The sequence below is a fragment of the Pelophylax lessonae genome, assembly GCF_965119305.1.
Source record: "Pelophylax lessonae genome assembly, chromosome: 4".
Lineage (NCBI taxonomy): Eukaryota > Metazoa > Chordata > Amphibia > Anura > Ranidae > Pelophylax > Pelophylax lessonae.
Genome location: NC_138771.1, coordinates 153285673 through 153306828, shown reverse-complemented (window position 1 = coordinate 153306828; position 21156 = coordinate 153285673). Strand labels below are relative to the sequence as shown.

Here is a 21156-nt window from a genome sequence, read left to right as displayed (position 1 = left end):
TATAAATAAAATATACTTTTAATGGTTGAACTGGAGGGTGGCGTATGCACTGAACTAGACTGGAATGTCTTGGCCATCCTGTGAGGAGGATTTGACTGTATTTGAGCTTTCTTTGACCTATCTGTAATAGGAAGTCAAAACTTTCAGGTAAGCAGGAGTGACCTAAGGTATGGTGGAAGTGTGCGAGGGTGAAACACTATATTTGCGGCTCTTTTGACCACTCTGTAATAAGGGGTCAAAGCCTTCTGGTTAGCAGGAGTGACCTAAGATGTGGTGGAGGTGCACAGTGGTGAAACACTAGAGAGGAGATTTATTAAAACTGATGCACACAGAATCTGGTGCAGCAGTGCATAGGAATCAATCAGTTTATAGCTTCAGCTTGTTCAATAAAACTTGGACATTAAAAGCTAGAAACTGTCTGGTTATTATGCGCCGCTGCACCAGATTCTGTGTGCACCAGTTTTAGTAAATCTCCCCCTACATTTGTGGCTCTTTTGACCACTCTGTAATGGGTTCAATACATTCTGGTAAGCAGAAGTGATTTCAGGTTTGGTGAAGGCACGTGTTGGTGAAACACTAATTAAAGATTTTCACCACTTTATTGGAGTTGTGTGGCTTTTTCACATTATTTACTATGGTGGACTTTTTTCACATTAGACTGTTTTCTTTTGCAGCATATAGCAATTGAATTTAGGAGCAGCACTTTTTTATGTTATTAAAAAACATAAACCTAAAAAACATAGACAATTAATTGAAATGGCCATACTGTATAAAAAAATGTAACTAACATAAATTATTGCATAAATTAAATATTAAATAGTTTTGTCTGGCAATTTGTTTTGCCTTCCTCCCACAACCCCCCTCCTCAAATCATCTCTTTTGACAATCAATTTGTCTGTCAAACCCTAATATATTTGAGATAATGCTTTGATCTCAAGTTTGGTTTGAAAAGGACTAAATGTTTGGCCCTTTGGCAATTGGCAGCCACATGTGAGCGCTCCCAGGTTCCTAATCACTGGGGTAGTTTGCATTTTTTTTCTTTCAGGTGTATGCAAGTAAACATAATTTCCTCTTTTGAGAGGTAGACAGCAGGAGAGATGTCTGATGCTGCAGCAGGGGCATGGGATCGGATCAGAACACCACTTGCTATTAGAATGGGACAGTGCAGTGAGGAGTGTTTACTCACCTGCCACCTACCCACTTTCTTTGCTGCTGGGACAGGAGTGAGGAGATAGGGAAGGGTAAGCAAACACTGCACAATGCGGATCCGACAGTTTTAATCCAATAGCGCTGCAATAGAGGGGGAGGGAGGTTTGTTACCACTTCGGGGTATATTACTTTCAGCGCAAAGCTGATAGGAGTAGTGAGATGCTGCTGTCACTACTCCTATCAGCTTGCTGTGTCAGGAATTTGGTTCATGGCAACCATCGCCTCACATGGCCCTTCTGCCACTGACATCAATATAATAGGGGTCTTTTCCCATGGACACCAATATAAGTTGGCCCTTTTGCCAGTGACTACACGTGTAAGGGGACCCTTCTCCCACTGGTCATCAATGTGGGGGGGGGGGCAATATTTCAAAGCCACAACCCCCCCATCCCTGAACTCCTGTCATGTCCATAGTCCCGCTTATTCTGCTATATTCCTAAATAATAGAATACAAAGCAATTGTATCACTAATCGCAGCATCTCCATGGCTCACCATTTTTAGCCTCTTCCAAAAATGCTGTACGCATCATCAATGATAAGCCACTGATGCAGTGAAAAGAACATCAGCTTCCCAGAACCTGTCCTTTGCTGCATGGCCAAAGTTGAGTTCCATAAGCATTAGGGTGTAGTTTGATTAATAGTAGCCACACAAAAAACCTTTACAGTGCCAGGAAGGTATAATTTTTTTGGACCAGGTGACACCTAAATGTTTAGTTTGTAGCAACAGTAGCAGGGATTTTTTAGCCATTGGTAATTATTTTTAATGAAAGTTAGCTGGTCAACAGTGTCATATGACAGGCAGATTTGTCTCTCTGTAATAAAATGTGCTGCACTGAAGATCTTTCCAGAAAGCGCACTGGCTGCAGGGAAAGCCAGAGGCTTCAGAATATACTGTGCAAGCTCCAGCCAGTGGTCCAGCCTGAACACCCAACAGTCAATGGGGTCCATGTCAACCCTGGAACCGATGTAGTCATCAATCATATAGTTCAAGCACTGCCTGCGAGTACTGCTTGCAGCTGGGCCTGGCCGCTATAATTTAAAAACTCTGAAAAATTCTGCTACTCTTTCAGGGATCAAAGAATTGAAAATATGTTGATCACTCTGGGATGCCTCTGGGAGGCCAAATCAGATTGCAGCTGTTAGGTTAGAAAAATGAAAAATTAATAATCTACATGACCTTTTCTGATTCAAGAACTGGCTGCAACAATCAGCCTAGAATCAGAACATCAAAGATAAATGTAGTAATTTAGCGCTAAAACAATCATAATAAATAGAAGGTATGCTAGCAGTAGATAAGCATACAGAAAGCCTAAATATAACAGTAATAAAGGTGCAGTGCCTTAATATAGCAACAGCAAATTAGGCGCTTCTTTTTCCATCTAGTGGCATTGTGGGCTTTTCCAAATCCCCCACAGTGGTGGGCTGCTGATGCTACAGTCAGAGGATGGACGGACCTGGATGTCCATAGAGTGGAAGCTTAGATTGGTAATTCCCAATGAGTGACTTGCTGCATTGGCAGCTAGTAGGCTGGTGAGGGTGGTCTTACCCTCAGCTGCGTGTGGTGTCTCCTTTTTTTTTTTGGATGCTGGAGGCAATACACGGAAATTTCTGGAGTTAAAGGACTTTTTAGCTTATTTATGCACTATTTTGTGTGTGATGTTAACTTTCCCATTTTTTGCACATGATATATAGTGAATGTTTTAATTTGCTGTTGCTATATTAGGGTGCTGCACCAGAATCAGAACATGTTTATCTAGGGGGCCATAATAAGTGTCATTACCATACTCACAGATTTTCTATCTAGTTGGTGCCATTTATTTCCACCTCTGTGGAGGAATAAGATGGTATAGTTACCCAATATACCCTCTATTTACCTGTCAGCCAAATCAGAGAGGGAAACGGCTTCAAAAACAAGCTGATGTCAGCTTGTTCTCAGCATTTCAGCATACTCAGTGAGACATCTGCTTATCTACGGCAAACATTTTCTTTCATAGGCTCTAAATCAAAATCATTACTTGGTTCCATTTTTATACTCCGTGGAAAATAAATTAAATCCAGAAATAGATTTATTTTGGCAAAAAGGTTTTCCCAAACTGGACTAAGTGGCTCCAGATTTTTCAGCAGTGTAACAATCCCCCACCTTTAGTTGCTAATAAACAACCTGACGTTCACATCACCTTTATTGTAATATGTTCACTGTCAGGTTCTGAATCCCAAAGCTTGGCATGGCTGCAACCCTGAGAGCATTCTAGGTGTACTTCCCATGAGACTTCTCTGATCAACGGCTCAGGAACATTAGAGGAGTCATCTTCATAAGTCTGAACAGCTTCATCCTCCAGACTAGAATAACAATAGAAACACACTAGAAGTCATTTGCTCAATTACAAAACACAACTATGCTTTAAAAGGCTTCTGTGTATTCATCTGGGGGCTACTATAGTAATCTTTCCACTCATGGAAGCACCTATGTGCTGTAATATTGCACTTTCAGACATGCACTATATTGTCAAAAGTATTGGGACGCCTGACTTTACACGCACATGAACTTTAATGGCATCCCAGTTTTGGTGTATAGGGTTTAATATTGAGTTGGCCCACCCTATGCAGCTATAACAGCTTCAATGGCTCTGGGGAACTGTCCACAAGATTTAGGAGTGTGTCTATGGGAATGTTTGCCATTCTTCCAGAAGCGCATTTGTGAGGTCAGGCACTGATGTTGGATGAGAAGGCCTGGTTTACAGTTTCTGCTCTAATTCATCCCAAAGGTGTTCTATCGGGTTGAGGTCTGCCAGTCAAGTTCCTCTGCTCCAAACTTGCTCATCCATGTCTTCATCCATGGACCTTGCTTTGTACACTGGTGCGTAGTCATGTTAGAACAGGAAGGGCCGACCCCAAACTGTTCCCACAAAGTTGGGAGCATAAAATTGTCCAAAATATCTTGGTATGCTGAGGCCTTAGGAGTTCCCTTCACTGGAACAAAGGGGCCAAGCCCAAACCCTGAAAAACAACCCCACACCATAATCCCCCCTCAATCAAATTCATTGGACCAGTGCACAAAGCAAGGTCCTAAAAGACATGGATGAGCGAGTTTGGGGTGGAGGAGCGTGACTGGCCTGCACAGAGTCCTGACCTCAACCCAATAGAACACCTATGGAATTAATTAAAGCAGAGACTGTGAGCCAGGCCTTCACGTCCAACATCAGTGCCTGACCTCACAAATGCGTTTCTGGAAGAATGGTCAAACATTCCCATAGACACACTCCTAAACCTTGTGGACAGCCTTCCCAGAAGAGTTGAAGCTGTTATAGCTGCAAAGGGTGGGCCAACTCAATATTGATCCCTACAGACAGGTATGCCATTAAAGTTCATGTGCGTGTAAAGGCAGGTGTCCCAAAACTTTTGACAATATAGATGTTACATTTGGCCTTAAAGTGGAACTGAAGTCTAGATAAAAAAAAATGCAAGCAGGCAGGCTCTGTATTGCAGAAGAGACAATGACTGAATTCCTAAGCATGCATGAGAATTTTGTAACCCTGCCCCCGGCCAATCAAGATGACCACAGAGCCAGCATCTGAAAAAAGCTGGTTAGAGGTTCCTGTTGCTGGTCCTCACTGGCCTTGGACCATTGGAGCAGAGGTAAGTATTGTGGACTTTCGTTCTGCTTTAAGTTATAAGGGATCTTTGATTAGGAGGGTGTTGCAAAGTTTTAAAGCATTTTTAGTTCATTCTGCACTTCGTACATTGACCAGCACATCTTCTATAAACTGTCTCTGTTTTTCCATAACCACTGAGATTCTTATATTCCAACTGACAATTTCCAGGACAAGACTGCCTATTGGTTATGTTGCTTTGTGAAAACAAGAACAAATAACACTGGAAGATAAATATCTAAAACATGAAGCTTAGATTATTGTGGACTACCGTGTTTCCCCGAAAATAAGATCGGGTCTTATATTAATTTTGGCTATAGAAAAACACACTAGGGCTTATTTTCAGGGGATGTCTTATTTATTTACGGTATGTAAAAAGACGATCTTAAAGCGGAGTTCCACCCAAAAGTGGAACTTCCGCTTTAGGGAGTCCTGACCCCCCGACATGCCACATTTGGCATGTCATTTTTTGGGGGGGGGAGCGGGTACCTAGTTTTGACAGGTACCCGCTCCCACTTCCGCTCGGAGCGCCGCGGCGCCCTGAGCGGAAGTTCTCCTCTCCCCCTCCCTCCCTGCAATCTTCTGGGACACGTCAGAGGTCCCAGAAGATTGCCGGCCAATCACGGCGCGCAGCGCGACTCGCGCATGCGCAGTGGGTACCCGGCTGTGAAGCCGCAAACTGTAACAGCCGGGTGCCCACAGCAGTGATGCCGGCGCCGAGGGAGAGGATCGAGGCTTCCGGCGGCCGCATCGCTGGACCGTTGGACAGGTGAGTAAATGGCTGGAACTCCGCTTTAAAGGGATTGTAACCCTAAAATAAATAAATATCTTGATCCTTTATAGCATGATAGACAGCACAGTGCTTGTGTTGTGTCATTTAGCCTTCTTTATGTTCTAAAAAACCTGGAATAAAATAATAAAATAAAAAAAGAAGTTCTCTCCCCCTCTCTCCCAGTCAGCATTATGACATTCTGTAATCCCAAAAATAAACCTTGGATAAAAAGTCATTGTAAAAATATGTAATCGATTTTGTAAAAAGATTATGTAATGTGCAGTGTGTCTCCTTTTGTAACTTTATTGTGGAAAATACCTTATTTACAGCGCCGCTGGACGCTCACGTGACACTCTGGAGCTCTACTTTCCCTCTCCGAATACTGCAGAGGGAGGGACTGAGATCAAGGATTTTACTAGGGCTTATTTTCGGGGTAGGGCTGATATTGCAGCCATCCCTGAAAATCACGCTAGGTCTTATTTTCGGAGTAGGGCTTATTTTCAGGGAAACAGGGTATATGAAGTTTATAGGGTAGGCCTCATAATACAGTCACAATGGGATATCTGATTAGCAAAACATTGACAGTTGAACATAAATGCACATGGACATGTGGAGAGGTGCACATATAACCACTTTAATAATATTTTAAGAACAGATACACTGTTATTACAGGGTGTAGTAATTATGCCATTAAAGCACATATTTTGTAATGTTTTCGAACAGCAACTGATAGCTGTTAGCTGGGAGTTAAGCTTTAACAAACTTCCATTACAGCATGAATGTATAAATAATACTTTACAGCTGAGCAGAGGATAGATAGATCAGGTTAGAAAAGAATGAAGAAGGGGTAAGCATAGAACATGTTCTTCTTTCTACGTCTCTGGAATAATGGGTATATGCGACGAGACAGTATGACACAGGGCACTTTGCATCCAAGGGGTAGCTCTGTTTGTACCACTTTAATTACATCACAAATGTGAATAAAACAAATTTAGCCAGATTTTATCATAATCTCAACCACAATATTCTCTTTTTTCAGGTATTACAAGATTTCTGTAACATCTTGTTTCTAAGCTTTAGTACCTTTTCTCATTCATCTTTTTGTCTTCTGCTATTTCTTTGTATTCTCCTTGTTTTAATGATGGATCCTTTTCTGCCCTTGTATTGTCCTTCTTGACTGGGGTACCGTCTAGATTTGTGTTTTCATCTACTGTAGATGTTTCTCCCCTCTGTTTTGTGATCTGGGACTGAGAGGCTCTGCTGATTTCTTCTTTAAGAGTTTTCAGGCTTCCAATGAGATTCTCTGCAGCTTCCATAACAGCAGATGCTACTTGTTCAGATGAAATCTGAGGGCAAGAACAATGTATCATATAAACCAGTGGTCTCTAAACTGCGGCCCGAGGGCCGGATGCTTTATCTGGCTCTTGGGACACTATTTCTTACAATGATATGAGGCACTATTACTCCCACTGATGCCAACAGTTCGGCCTAATTCCTGCCACTGATAATAATGATGGAGCACTATTCCTCCCACTAATATCTATGATGGTGCACTAGTCCTCCCACCAATGATAGGGCACTATTCCTCCTCCTACTGATCACCAACCCCCAGGCCATGTTTTTTCTCACTGATGCTGGGCCTGGGACATTTTCTCCCCCACTGGCGACAATCCGGCCCCCTTAACCTCCCTGGCGGTATGATTCTTTCCGATTTTAGGTGCTGAAAGCGGTACAATTATTTTGCTAGTAATTCTTAAGGTTGAGCAGCCCAAACCAACTATTTACATATGATTTTTTTTTACTGTGCGTTCTTCTTCATAACATTTCGGGTATGATAAAGTTTGAAACACAAAATCAAAAATTATAATATAATAAATAAGTTAAAGTATATATATATATATATATATATATATACGTATACATATATTATATATATATATATATATTCACATATATATATATATATGTATATATATATATATATATATATACTGTATGTATATATATATATATATATGTATATATATATATATATATATATATATATATATATATATATATAAAGTACAGTAAAACTGCAGGAAAGGGCACTGGGGGGCAAACTAATATCAATTTATTTTATTTTGTAATGAAATCAGTGTGTTTGTGTTTTTTACTTTTCAAATTTGCCGCCGGTTCCACCCCCCTGCAAGCGTCATGTCGCAGGAGACGGAAGCTGGGGCTCTCAAGCATCGGCCGGAAGATCCGGCCGCCGTATGCCGAAGGGACACATCGCTGGATCCTGGCGACAAGGTAAGTAACCTCTACAAGGATCCAGCGATGCTCCCTGCCAGTACCCCGAGTGTGGCTCGGGGTTACCGCTAATGGCACTAAGATTTCACCCCGAGCCACACTCGGGAATACCGCCATAGAGGTTAAAGTCTAAAGGACAGTAAAGGGGTCCTTTCTTTGAAATATCTGGAAAATACAATGTATACGCTGTTTTACAGACAACATAGTATTAAAAATGTTTTTTATTATAATTTGAGGGGGCAAAGCAGTTGCTGGTATTGGATGTCCCATGAATCAATAATAGCTTTTCCTCCTTGTCCAGCAAGATGAACCAATAGGGGTTGTCACCCAAAAATCTCCAAAATTATTAGGTATATAAAAAATGAAAACAGCTTTTTCAAAGGTTTCATTTAGGTACATACTGCCCTTTAAAGCGGTTGTACAGCTGGACTTTTATTTTCTTCTTACCCTGCAAGGTAAAGGCATAATGTACATTGCAAAACTTACCTTAAAATGAAGCTGTTCCAGCGCTGAGATGTCAGCGCTGCATGGGGGGCCCATCTTCCCCCATCTTGTTTCCGGGTTCATGGACTCCGGCTCTGTGGCTGGCCAGAGGCCTAATGAGGTCACTTCCCCGTTAATGTCACTGGCTGTATGCACAGTAAATAACTCCTAAACAGTGAATGTTTAGGAGATATTTACACTACCTTTAGGTAAGCCTTATTATAGGCTTACCTATAGGTAAAAATTACTTATGGAAGTTTACATCCTCTTTAAAATATATTTTGCTATTAAAACTGTACCTATTAATAACATGTTTGGTAACATTAAAGAGAAGAGGCATGCATACTGACATAATCTTTAAACCTTTTCTCTGATTCAAAGTGAGGACGATTTATTAAAAGGTGACATGATTGGATAGTTAAAGTGGTTGTAAATCTTCTTTTTTGTATTAAAATAACAATCATGATTATACATGATACATATTCATATACATATTCACAGAGCAGCCCCAATCCCCTTCTTCTGGGGTCCCCCGCTGGCGCTCCAGGCTCCTTCTCTTCATTGGGTGCCCCCAGGGAAAGCTGCTTTCCATGGAGACACCCGTGCGTCCATTGACACAGGCGGCGGAACTCGGCCCCGCCCCTACCGTGTCACAGAATTTGATTGAAAGCAACATCTGTCCATTGACGAGAGAGCTGGAGCCACTGTGCTCATTCACATCACTGGATTGGATTGGGCTCAGGTAAGGAAAAGGGGGGGGGGCTTGGGGGCTTGCTGCAGCACAGAAGGCTTTACAACCACTTTAAAGAGAATATATAACTTTATTCCTCATCTTCAAACTGCAGCCTGCGGGCTGTATGTGGCTCTTTGCTTGCTTTTATCCAGCCCTTGGGACACTGACATCAATGATAAGGTACCATTCCTCCCACTAGCACCAACGACGGGCGTTATTTCTTCCACTGACACCAACAATGAGGCATAGTTCCTCCCACTTATATAAACGATTGGGCACTATTCCTTCCTTAGACACCAACGATGAGGCAATATTCCTCCCAAGTGACCACCAAGCTTGGGACATCGTCTACTCCTCCTGATGATGACTGGCCACAGTATGACCCCCTAAAGTCTGAATGACAGTATACTGGACCTTTGTTTAGAAAATTGGAGACCCTCAACTACATTTTTTGAGTGAAGATTCTTAACTGTTCTATGTAAATTATCTGTATTGTGTGTGTGGAGGACTGGTAAACTGCAGAGAGAGGAATATACCTGTGGGGACAGAACCAACCATACCACAGTCATACAACCACATTTACACATTATGGCCAAGTTTGTTTGGAATCTTAAAACTATAATATTAGGGTTTGTAATTTATAGAAGAAAACTAAAGTGCACAAAGACAATTCAGAGAAAAACAGGAAGAACATACACAATCCATATAAAGATTGCTCAAGTAAGACTTAAAGATTCCAGGGTTTAACCTCTCATTGCTATCTGCTAATCTACCTTTCATATTCTGTAGCACTGTGTTTAAAATTACAGTAGAATTCCTAATGATATTTCCATTATTACATACAGCTTTGCTATTATAGATACTAAAGACATACTGTATATGCAACTCAGTTTGTTTATAATGTGGTCACTCACTTCTGCCGATTGTCCTTGCATATTAGCATTTGATTCCATACTTGAGTCATCTTTTTGATTTGTTTCTGCACCACATGATAAGCTTATTAACTCTGATTTTTTCTTCTCTGTAGCTTTTTGTTTTCCTTGGATTGTCCCAATTTTCCTGTGTTTCACAGAGTCAGGGTGGCTTTCATAGCCTTCTGTTTGGGTCCCCTCACCTTCATTGCTGCAATATATATTTGTACATGGCTTGGCTTGAGTTTCTTTTTTCGCAAGCTTGGTCGAGATAATAGGATCGGCAGCTTCATAAGAGGAAGTGTCATATTTTTCCACGGCTTTGGGTATCAGATTTTTTTCCACTGGTGTTTTGTTTTGTGAGTCACTGACTTGTGTGTTCAGCGGGAGCTTGGAAAAAACATATCACATTTATAAAAAGCTTGAATGTGCCAGTTTTACTTATATGTAATATCACATTTTATCAATACAACTGTGAAGCCGCTCACTGCCAATCCAAGTAGCTCTCCTCTGGTTTTATAGCTTCCTGCTGAAGTTTAATCATAGAGATTTAAAATTAAGCTCGGGTAGGAGGTGGGGTGCAAGAGAGAGAGCCGTGGGTAGAGTGTCATCATTTCTGCTTGATCAATAAAGTTGTTTTGAGCAACTTGGATCAGTAGTGTGCAGCTGTATATTTGTACTAGTAAAAATTGTTTGGGGAGTGACGGATCCCAAAGACAGTCAGCTCTCACAGCTGAGGTGGATAAAGCACAGGACCTGTGAGTGGTACCATGGGGTTGTGTTTATTACCACTGGTGAGTGTATTTCATGTTTTAGTCAAATACTAAATACAATATCAAAATACAAAAGATACAATCCACCATCAGTAGTTACTTGCACTTCACAGTCAGGTACAAAAGAGGACACTCTGGAACCCAATAGGGTTGATTTACCAAAACTAGGGAGTGCTGAATCTGGTGCAGCTGTGCATAGAAACCATCAGCTTATTTGGTCAAAGATTTTTTTTGTCAAAGCTTAATTGAACAAGATGAAGTTAGAAGCTGGTTGGCTACCATGCAGAGCTGCACCAGATTTTTCACTCTTAACTTTTAGTAAATCAACCCCAATATGTCATATTGGCACATGAATTTACAGCCTTTACAGTTTCCGACACAATCATACTTAGGTGCAAATGGATACATACAGAATATGTTGCTGTGTATTCATGCTGTATGGACCTATGTCACCACTTCACATTTAGCACGTGATATGGCTCTATCTTTGTACCTGATTGTCAATTATTAAACACTCACTTCTTTGATGATGTTGTTTAGTGGTTTCTGAAAGGGATTTCCCTCAGTCTCTCTCATCATATACACTTGTTCCACTCTCACTTTTAGTGTCATTAGACCAGCTATCAGGCCTTCTGTAGCATCCAGTACAGAGGTAGCTAATTGATTTTGGGGAACCTAAAAGAAGGATCACATTGACTTATTATAAAGTGGGTAAAATAAGTATTGAAGATGTCACTATTATTCTAAGTAAAATATTTGTCTAAAGGTGCTATTGACATGAAATTTTCACCACATGTCGGTTACAACCCATGCAATCCATGAAAACAAAACAAATGCGTTTAGAAATTAAGTTATCTGTAATAAAATGGAATGACACTGTGAAAAATCTTTGAACACAAGAAGAAAGGGAGATGCAAAAAGGTATGGAAAGCCAAGACACCAGCTGAAATCTATCAGTAATTTGAAAGCAGTCCTGCCGCTCCCTGTTAGTGCAAATTAATATCCGCTGGTTCAGTCTCAACTGATGGCCTATAAAAAGGTGTCTCATTACCAAGGTGTCCCGCAAGAAACATCTCATGATGAGTAAAAGCAAATACTCTCTCAAGACCTTTACAACCTCATTGTTGCAAAACATACTGATGGCATTGGTTGAAGAAGGATCTCTAAACTTCTGAATGTGCCAGTGAGCAATGTTGGGGTCATAATCCGGAAGTGGAAAGAACATCATTTCACCAAAAACCGGCCACGAGCAGGTGCTCTTAGCAAGATTTCTGACAGAGGAGTGAAAACAAATATTAGAAGAATTGTCCAAAAGCCATTCAAAAAGACCTGGAATAAGCAGGTACATCTATTTAAAGAAAACAATATTAATAATGCTCTAAACGGCCATGCCCTGTATGCACACTCACCACGCAAGACTCCACTGCTGAAGAAAAAGCATGTTGATACTCGTTTAAAGTTTGCTGCACAACATTTAGACAAGCCTGTGAAATACTGGGAGATTATAGTCTGGTCAGATGAGACCAAAATTTAACTCTTTGGATGCAATAATAAACACCATGTTTGGAGGTCAAATGGCACTGCACATCACTCCAAAAACACCATACCAACAGTGAAGTTTGGAGGTGAGAACATCATAGTGTGGGGCTGTTTTTCAGCAAGCGGCACTGGCAAACTTCATATTGTTAAAAGGAAAGATGAATGGAAAAATGTACCAAAACATTATTGATAAAAATCTGCTGTCATCTACCAGGATGATAAAGATGAAATGATGGTGGACATGTGAGCAAGACAATGATTTCAAACACAAACTCTCAATTGGTTTTAAAGAAATAAAATAAAGCTGCTAGAATGGCCCAGCCAATCGCCTGACTTGAATCCAATAGAAAATCTATGGAAAGTAAAGATTAGAGTTTATAGAAGAGGTCTACTGAACCTTTAGGATTTGAAGACTGTTTGTGTTGAAGAATGGGCCAAAATCACACCTGAGCAATGCATGCGACTGGTTTCTCCATACAGGAGGCATCTTGAAGCTATGATTACCAACAAAGAATTTTGTACGAAGTATTAAATAAATTTCAGTAAGCGCGTTCAATACTTTTTCCCTGTGTCATTCCATTTTATTACACATAACGTAATTTCTGAATTTGTTTGTTTTGGTTTCTTTGCATGTATAGATTGTATGGGTTGATACTGACATGTGGTGAAAATTTCACATCAATAGTATCTTTAGAAATATATTTACCTAGAAAAATGGTGACGTGTTCAATACTTATTTTACCCACCGTAAATAAGTAAATAATTTGCTACATTTCTACTATATACTAGCATAGCTCACCTGTTCTTGATTGTGGCTTTTCTTCTCATCCTCCCTGTATTTTGCATTCTTTCTCATTTGATTAATGTCTTTTCCATGACCTCTGGATAGTACCTCCATAGCACCATATCCATGTACCATATTTTCTTCTGACTTCATTTCTTTTCCCTTGCATACATGGTTTTCTGGGAGGTTCGTTTCTGGTAGGTGTTCTAAACTTTTTGTGCTTCCATTCTTAAATTCGGTTTGTGATGAGGAATCTGTAACTGTGTTTCTATAGTCTGTGTTGTTTTGTCCATAATGACAGCCCTTTTCTACTTGTTCCTGTGTATTTTTTAGATCAGTCCATCCATCTGTTCTTATTTCCTGAAACTCTTTCTGCTTTCTTCTACTATTTTCATTCATTGTATCAGTCATTTCTTCATTTGTAGAATCCAGTAATTCTAGAGGTGACCTGTTACCAGTTTGAACTTCATTATACGTTTCAGCTTCTGTTATGTCATGTCGTATGTACTGCTCCTCCATACAAGGGTCCTTTGCTATAAGAGGATTTCCTTTGTCAAAGACAAGCTAGAAAAAGACATAGCATGTTATCTTATAACTAGATTATCATTGCTAGTTTCATCATAATTACCACCAATATCAATATTACATTATTGTCACTTGCTAATAAAATATAACTATCAGAAAATGCAAATTAAAGTGTTATTGAGCACTCAATGTGATATACAGCATAGAAAAATATTACAGGGCTTACAGTGTTTGCTTATTGCTTTCTGTCTGCAGTCTGTCACTTATCTGCATTATGCCGTACAAGATGCAATTTTTCCATTTCCGTTGTGTGTGGCTATGCTACCATGCAGGGTCCCATGGAGCCCAGCAGTCACTACTTTTACACTTGTGCCTCAGCCTGTGATAAGGTGTGTATGCACTTTTTTTTAATCATGAATTGCGTTATCTCTGGAAATGATATATCACGTATTCCTAATGTGGGATTTTGTTTTAGTTAAAAAAAAAAAAAGGTTTATAATGACTTTTTTTTTTCTCTTAAAGATTCTTTCTTGTCATGGCTCCTGGGATCCTCCTCAATGCCGGGAATTTGATTTGTTAATGGCACTGAAAGGGACTGTTTGGCACAGCAGTCTTTTTGTCTTGGAATTTAAAGCAGACAAAAAGCAGGTACCAATACACACCAATAAATAATTAATGTAATCAGAAAAACTGTTCTGGAGAGTAGAGCAGTCTTTCACATTCTATACTTGGCATAAATGTTAGTTTTGTGAGAATAAAGATATTGTTAAATACCCTCTAATGCAATATAAACATATGAACAAAGCAATCTCTTACCTTAATATTAAGTTGATTTAAACCAAGATGCTCTTGAGGCGTCAGAGGCTGCAATAGACGTATGAGGTCCGATACAGGATCTCTTTCTTCCACTACATTGGGTAAAGTCTGATGACCAATGTTCAAGTCACTATCAAGCTGTAACATTTTTAGAGTTACTTCCAAAAAAAGATTAAATGTGCAATAACCACACTAAATTAAAAATGAACAGGGAAAGAGTTCTTTATTACAGAAAAGAGATCTTCCTCACTGCTCATTTGTTATTGGTTATGCTCTCACTGTCGGTCATTTGACCACAATAGTACCAGGCATGCATTCTGCATTCCACCTGCTTGAAAGACTTTTATTTTTTTGCCTTTTTAAGATTTTAAAACCCCAATCCAACTTTCAGTTCACTAGCACTTAGAATACCTATTGAGTGAAAAATATTTCAATACACGCCAACGCATTTTCAAACCAAAAAGTATGTCCAATTTGTGCAAATATAGAGGGGTGCTAATGACCTATGTTGAGGAGTGCCACATCCCTATAAACATTGCAAAAGGAAGGAGTTCCCCTAATTGGGACTTTAAAGGCACATAGGAATAGATAAACTAGTATATAATCAATATTAGCTTTATTAGGTACAAAAAGTGAAAAACAAAAAAGTTAAAAGCATTGTACAAGAGTAGGGCAGATACAGAAAAAAGCTTATGACGCTAGAACATGAAAACCCGACATGTTTCGAAGACAAATGCTTGCTCCTTCTTCAGGGGTAGTTCATAGCGGTACTCTAATAATACAAACATATGCATGTAAGAGTCATGGATTGTAAAATCTGCACATACAAAGATAATTTTGTAGTTCTTAATGTATATAGTGTACATAGTGTGAGTACTTACATAGCTGATCATATCTGAGCTTTACATGCTTGTACAAAAAATTTTTTAAAAACATCTGGTTGGGGTGGATCTTGTCTGGCGGTGTATGGCGATATAGATTTTGATCAAGTTTGTAAAGCCACTGGGAGCAGAGTCAGGTGGATGCCATATGAATGGCCATCTGAAGTCCTAAAGGGAGGAAGCCAGGAGCCACACCATATAGGTATATCGTCCAGTGTAAATACCACCAATCTAAAGGGATAGGCAAAGAAATACTTATAAAAATGTGCCCTGATTCAAGGAGAATAACAGGGAAATTGATGCAAGACTGTTTAAACCGATCAATGAAAAATGACTGAAAACCAAAGGTAGGGGCAGCCAGAGTAATAGATAAATGTTGGAGTTACCTTGAGATGGTGAAAATCAGTGTGCACGTCCTCTCCAGCCAGCAACCAGCAGACAAATGGATTGTCTGTGTGCTGGGAGAGGTGTGCTTTTACCTGATCTAAATCAGCTGGGATGGGAAGCAGCTGGCGTCCAGGAAGGGCTTCCTGGATCGCCGGTGCCGGACCCGCCCCCAAACCTCATGTGTGTCACGCAGCGGCGTGGCGAGGTGTGGGCGGGACCGGCGCCTGCGTTCCACCAGCACGGTGATCGAAACCGGAAGTGCGGGTGCACTTCGGCTTCCGATTGGTCACACGCCGGCCTGGGCAGGCTCAGCGTGAGATGGGACCAGACCAATGGGATACATCACTATGAAAGCGATGTGTCTCACCGTGCCGGGATGGCCAGGAGGCAGCATGTTGACCTGCGGCTGGTAGAGGGCGCTGTGCCAAGCATCCTTATGCAGAGGATCAAAATAGAATTCCAATGCAGCGGTATGCTGTAATGTGGCTGAACACTATTGATAAGGGGAATAATAAGAGAGACATATATGTTAATGTATGAGATGAAGCCATACATCGCCAGCAAGTTTGCAACCAGGTGTTCGGTAGTATCAATCACTACAAACACAAAAACACAAAGACAACAATGGAAAGAGGGGAGAAAAACAGAGCAATTAGAATGGCAATATCACAACCAATTACTGCACATCAAATCATTCAGGCTGTAAAGGATATATTAACAGAATATACAGATAAGGCATATATAAATATAACAACAGATGTAATCCACGGAACCAGATACTTGGGTACATGTAATACAACGAATTGTCAATTCCATATATGATATTTAAGACAAATACATAGGCATAGACAGTTGAAGAATTGAGTGACATGAGGAAAGACAGTAAATGTTATACAGCAATGGAGGATTTAACCTTACGTTTCCATCCCTCCAGAGCTGAACCCTTCAAGGAAGGGCTTGAATGATAGTGTGCCATTTAAACCTGGGGGTTCGGTGGCCTTGAGATGATAGATCCACCTTAGCTCAAGTTGGAGGAGAACTTTGTTCCAGTCTCCTCCTCTAGAGCCTGGGTGGATACGGTCAAAGATTAAGAATTTAATCTTGGGCATTTTGCCAGAGTGTACTGTGGCTACATGCCTGCCAAGGGGGAGGTCTGGATCGGACTTCCTCATGCTCAAAATATGACGGTAAGCCCGTTGCCAGAACTCCTGTTTAGTTTTGCCAATATAAAAACACTTGCAATCGCACAATAAAAGGTAAATGACACCGATGGTACGGCAATTGGCAAAGTGTTTGGCTTTATGAATGGTTCCATTAGGTAATACTGGACTCTTCTGTGTAAGCATGTAGCCACAGTATTTACAGCTGCCACACATAAAGGTCCCTTTATATTTGCAGCAGGTGAGTGAAAGCCTATCAACAAATTCACTGCGGACCAACTTATCTTTGAGTGCAGGCGCTCTTTTAAAGGTAAAGTTGGGTGAGTCTGAGAGGTGTTGACACAGGACTGGATCAGAGGACAGAAGGTGCCAATGTTTAGACACGATCTGTTGAATCTTGCAGTGTTGATGTGTATACGGGGTGATGATTCTCAACTTGCCACTATTATCTGGATTTTTGGCTGTTGTAGGAGCCAAACGTTTTTTCCTATCGCTAGATAGAGCTCGTTGGTATGCTTGTTTCAGGGACTTTTTAGAGTAGCCTCGCCGTAAAAGGCGCTTCTGAAGTTCATCAGCTGCTGCCTGAAATGATTCAGAATCTGAACAATTTCGTCTAAGCCTTAAGTATTGGCTAATTGGGATGGACCGAAGGAGAGCCGTTGTATGGAAGCTTGATCCATGAAGGATCGTGTTTCCTGCAGTCGGCTTCCGGTAAAGTTTACTTTGTAGAGTATTGTTTTCACTTCGCATAATCTCAACATCTAAGAAAGTAATATGGTTGGGGTCCACATTCATGGTGAATGATAAATTGAAATCATTTTTATTCATTCGAGCAAGACATGCTTGAAGTGACTCTATGGGGCCATCCCAAATAAGAAATACATCGTCTATGTATCTAGCCCAGAGATTAATATGGTCAGTATATGTCGACAATGTTTCATCCTTCAAGAATGATTGCTCCCACTCCCCCAGGTACAGGTTGGCGTAGGATGGGGCACAACATGTGCCCATCACTACTCCCTGTACCTGGAGGTAGTGGGAGCCATTGAACGTGAACACATTGTGGGTGAGAATGTGCTGAAGTAAGTCCAGAATAAACTCACTATATGCATCTGGTTGTCCCTGACAAGATATGATGTGCTTGACAGCTGCAATACCTCTGTGATGGGGTATTGAGCTGTAGAGGGCCTCTACATCGATGGTGACTAGAGAGGCAGTGGGAGGTATCCACATATCTTCGATTTTATTTAGAAATTGTATGGTGTCTTTTGTAAATGAGGGCAACATCTGGACGAAAGGTTGAAGGTAAGCGTCCACAAGTTTGCTCGCATTATCCGTAATGGACCCCCGGCCTGAAATAATGGGTCTCCCAGGTGGATTGGCGGTGCTTTTGTGCACCTTTGGGAGCCCATAGAAGGTCGGGGTGATGGGGAACTTGGTCCGAATGAATTCCCAGGTCTGTTTTGGGAAGACATTAAATAGGCAGTATCAACTAGATGATAGAATTCCAGATTGAATTTGAAGACTATATAAGGTGTTATACGCCTATACCAATTTGAATTTTTTAGGATATTGGTGCACATCTGTATATACTGGACATTGTCCATAATAACGATGTTGCCACCTTTATCCGCCTGTTTGATGGTAATTGCTTTGTTAGTGGACAATTTGTTGATTGCTTCCCTCTGTGCTTGGGAGATGTTTGATTGAAAAGTGGGACGTGAGTTCAACTTTTCAATGTCTTTGGATACAACTCTCAAAAATGCGTTTATATTCGCATTTTGAATTGGAGGATATGCATCCGATTTTTTTCGGAGGTCATTTATTGCTGTCTTGTGTTCTGTAGAATCAGTGGGAATACCAGCCAAAAGGGAGGTGAGATCCACTCGGTCTATCAGATCTTCATTCTCCTCGAGGAGGGAAATTAATGTGTCTAGAATTGGGTCTTGTTTGTCTGTTTTTTTATTCTCTTTATGATAGATGTATTTAAAGTTAAGCTTTCGTGCGGACAAGTGGAGATCTTTTATAATATCAAATTTATTGATGTTGGATGTGGGACAAAAATTTAAGCCTTTTTGAAGTACAGAGAGTTCTGCTTCAGATAGCTCATAATTAGATAAATTAATGATGGAAAAATCTACAGAATCATGGGAGGTGGAGTGAGGGGGATAATCTAAGTGGGGGGAGGCAACGAGGGTGGTTTGGGTGTGAGTTGTAGGGCTCGTTGGTGGATGAGGTCTAAAAAAGTTTGATCTTGTAAAGTGGCAGTGGATGAATGATGCGTGGGCAAAGCCAAAGAATTAGTGGTGGATTGTGATGAAAGTGGTGTGGGAGTGTCTACTGGTAAAGATTCCATAGGGGGTGGAAAAAGGGATAAACCTTCTTTGTGCTGAGGTTTAACATTGGATTTTTTAGATTTCTGTTCAGAGCCAGAGTCATTGTCATGAGGACGTTTAAGTCGCTCAGTTGGGGGTTTGTTAGGCTTGAAAATAGGTGGCTGTTTTTGGATAGGCTGGATTGGTAGTGTATTGGTATCTTTTTTAAGAAATCTGGTGTTAGTCCTATTGGTGATCCAATGATAAGCCTTGCCTTGCTGAAAAATGGTCCTATCTTTGTTTAGGATTTTTTGTTTTTTAATTAAAGTGGTCTTATTAAAGGTGTCCAGTTGTTCTTTAAGCTTGGCCTCCCGTTGGGGGAATGTGGTATGTGTTTTAAATCTTTTTAACTTCTCACAAGTGGAGGCTATATCGACATCCAATCTAGTGGCTCTCGATGTATATTCCTCAATGAGGAGATTCATGAGAGTTGCAGAGCATTGCAGTAGGGCTTCCTCCCATTTGGTCCTGAACGCAGGCGTTACATCCTCAAGTATGGGGAACACCTGGGCCCTAAGGCCAAACGGGCTAATTTTTTCTTTAATATGTTCCTGGAATGATCTGATATTCCAAAAAAAAAAAAAAATGTGGATTTCCTCTCTAATAGTTTGGAGAGTTGGAAAAACAGGGAGGTGAGTTCTGTCTCTATAAATTATTTTTGTTCAAATTCCTGCTGGTATTTCTCCATTAGATTATTCCACTCGTCCCCAATGAAGTCCGACATGATCATGTCGTGTGTCATTGTGGAAAGTAGTGATTGACTGGAATATAGTAGATAGACAACAAAAGATGTAGTTGGGTATTAATCCAAACTAATAATACTGTAATAAACGTTTAGGCCGGCGTGTGACCAATCGGAAGCCGAAGTGCACCCGCACTTCCGGTTTCGATCACCGTGCCGGTGGAACGCAGGCGCCGGTCCCGCCCACACCTCGTCACGCCGCTGCGTGACACACATGAGGTTTGGGGGCGGGCCCGGCACCGGCGATCCAGGAAGCCCTTCCTGGACGCCATCTGCTTCCCATCCCAGCTGATTTAGATCAGGTAAAAGCACACCTCTCCCGGCACACAGACAATCCATTTGTCTGCTGGTTGCTGGCTGGAGAGGACGTGCACACTGATTTTCACCATCTCAAGGTAACTCCAACATTTATCTATTACTCTGGCTGCCCCTACTTTTGGTTTTCAGTCATTTTTCATTGATCGGTTTAAACAGTCTTGCATCAATTTCCCTGTTATTCTCCTTGAATCAGGGCACATTTTTATAAGTATTTCTTTGCCTATCCCTTTAGATTGGTGGTATTTACACTGGACGATATACCTATATGGTGTGGCTCCTGGCTTCCTCCCTTTAGGACTTCAGATTATCTTTGTATGTGCAGATTTTACAATCCATGACTCTTACATGCATATGTTTGTATTATTAGAGTACCGCTATGAACTACCCCTGAAGAAGGAGCAAGCATTTGTCTTCGAAACATGTCGGGTTTTCATGTTCTAGCGTCATAAGCTTTTTTCTGTATCTGCCCTAGGTTTGTACAATGCTTTTAACTTTTTTGTTTTTCACTTTTTGTACCTAATAAAGCTAATATTGATTATATACTAGTTTATCTATTCCTATGTGCCTTTAAAGTCCCAATTAGGGGAACTCCTTCCTTTTGCAATTTGTGCAAATAGGCTTGGGAAAGCTTTTGAATTTTGTTAGTTATGCTGCTACAGGCACTCGTAAGTCCACAACAATGTCCAGCAAGCCCCCTCTCTGAAATCTCCCACCCACCTAGTTTGAAGACTACATAGAATATTATTGTATACTACAAGGATGACAGAATACAGCCAGTGATAGCAAACAGACTAAACATATTCAGT

At 40.8% G+C, this 21156-nt stretch overlaps 1 protein-coding gene across 1 annotated transcript in view; it reads right to left on the bottom strand.

Moving 5' to 3' along the window:
- The window catches only part of LOC309552567 (uncharacterized protein), a 113776-nt gene that overhangs the window by 49061 nt on the left and 43559 nt on the right, over positions 1–21156 (bottom strand). Inside the window, exons 14-19 of the mRNA XM_082253517.1 lie at positions 14488–14625; positions 13162–13710; positions 11343–11498; positions 10054–10440; positions 6715–6977; positions 3387–3549 (exon numbers count right to left, since the gene is read on the bottom strand). Coding sequence (XP_082109643.1) covers positions 3387–3549; positions 6715–6977; positions 10054–10440; positions 11343–11498; positions 13162–13710; positions 14488–14625 — 1656 coding nt within the window. The remainder of the gene's footprint in view (positions 1–3386; positions 3550–6714; positions 6978–10053; positions 10441–11342; positions 11499–13161; positions 13711–14487; positions 14626–21156) is intronic.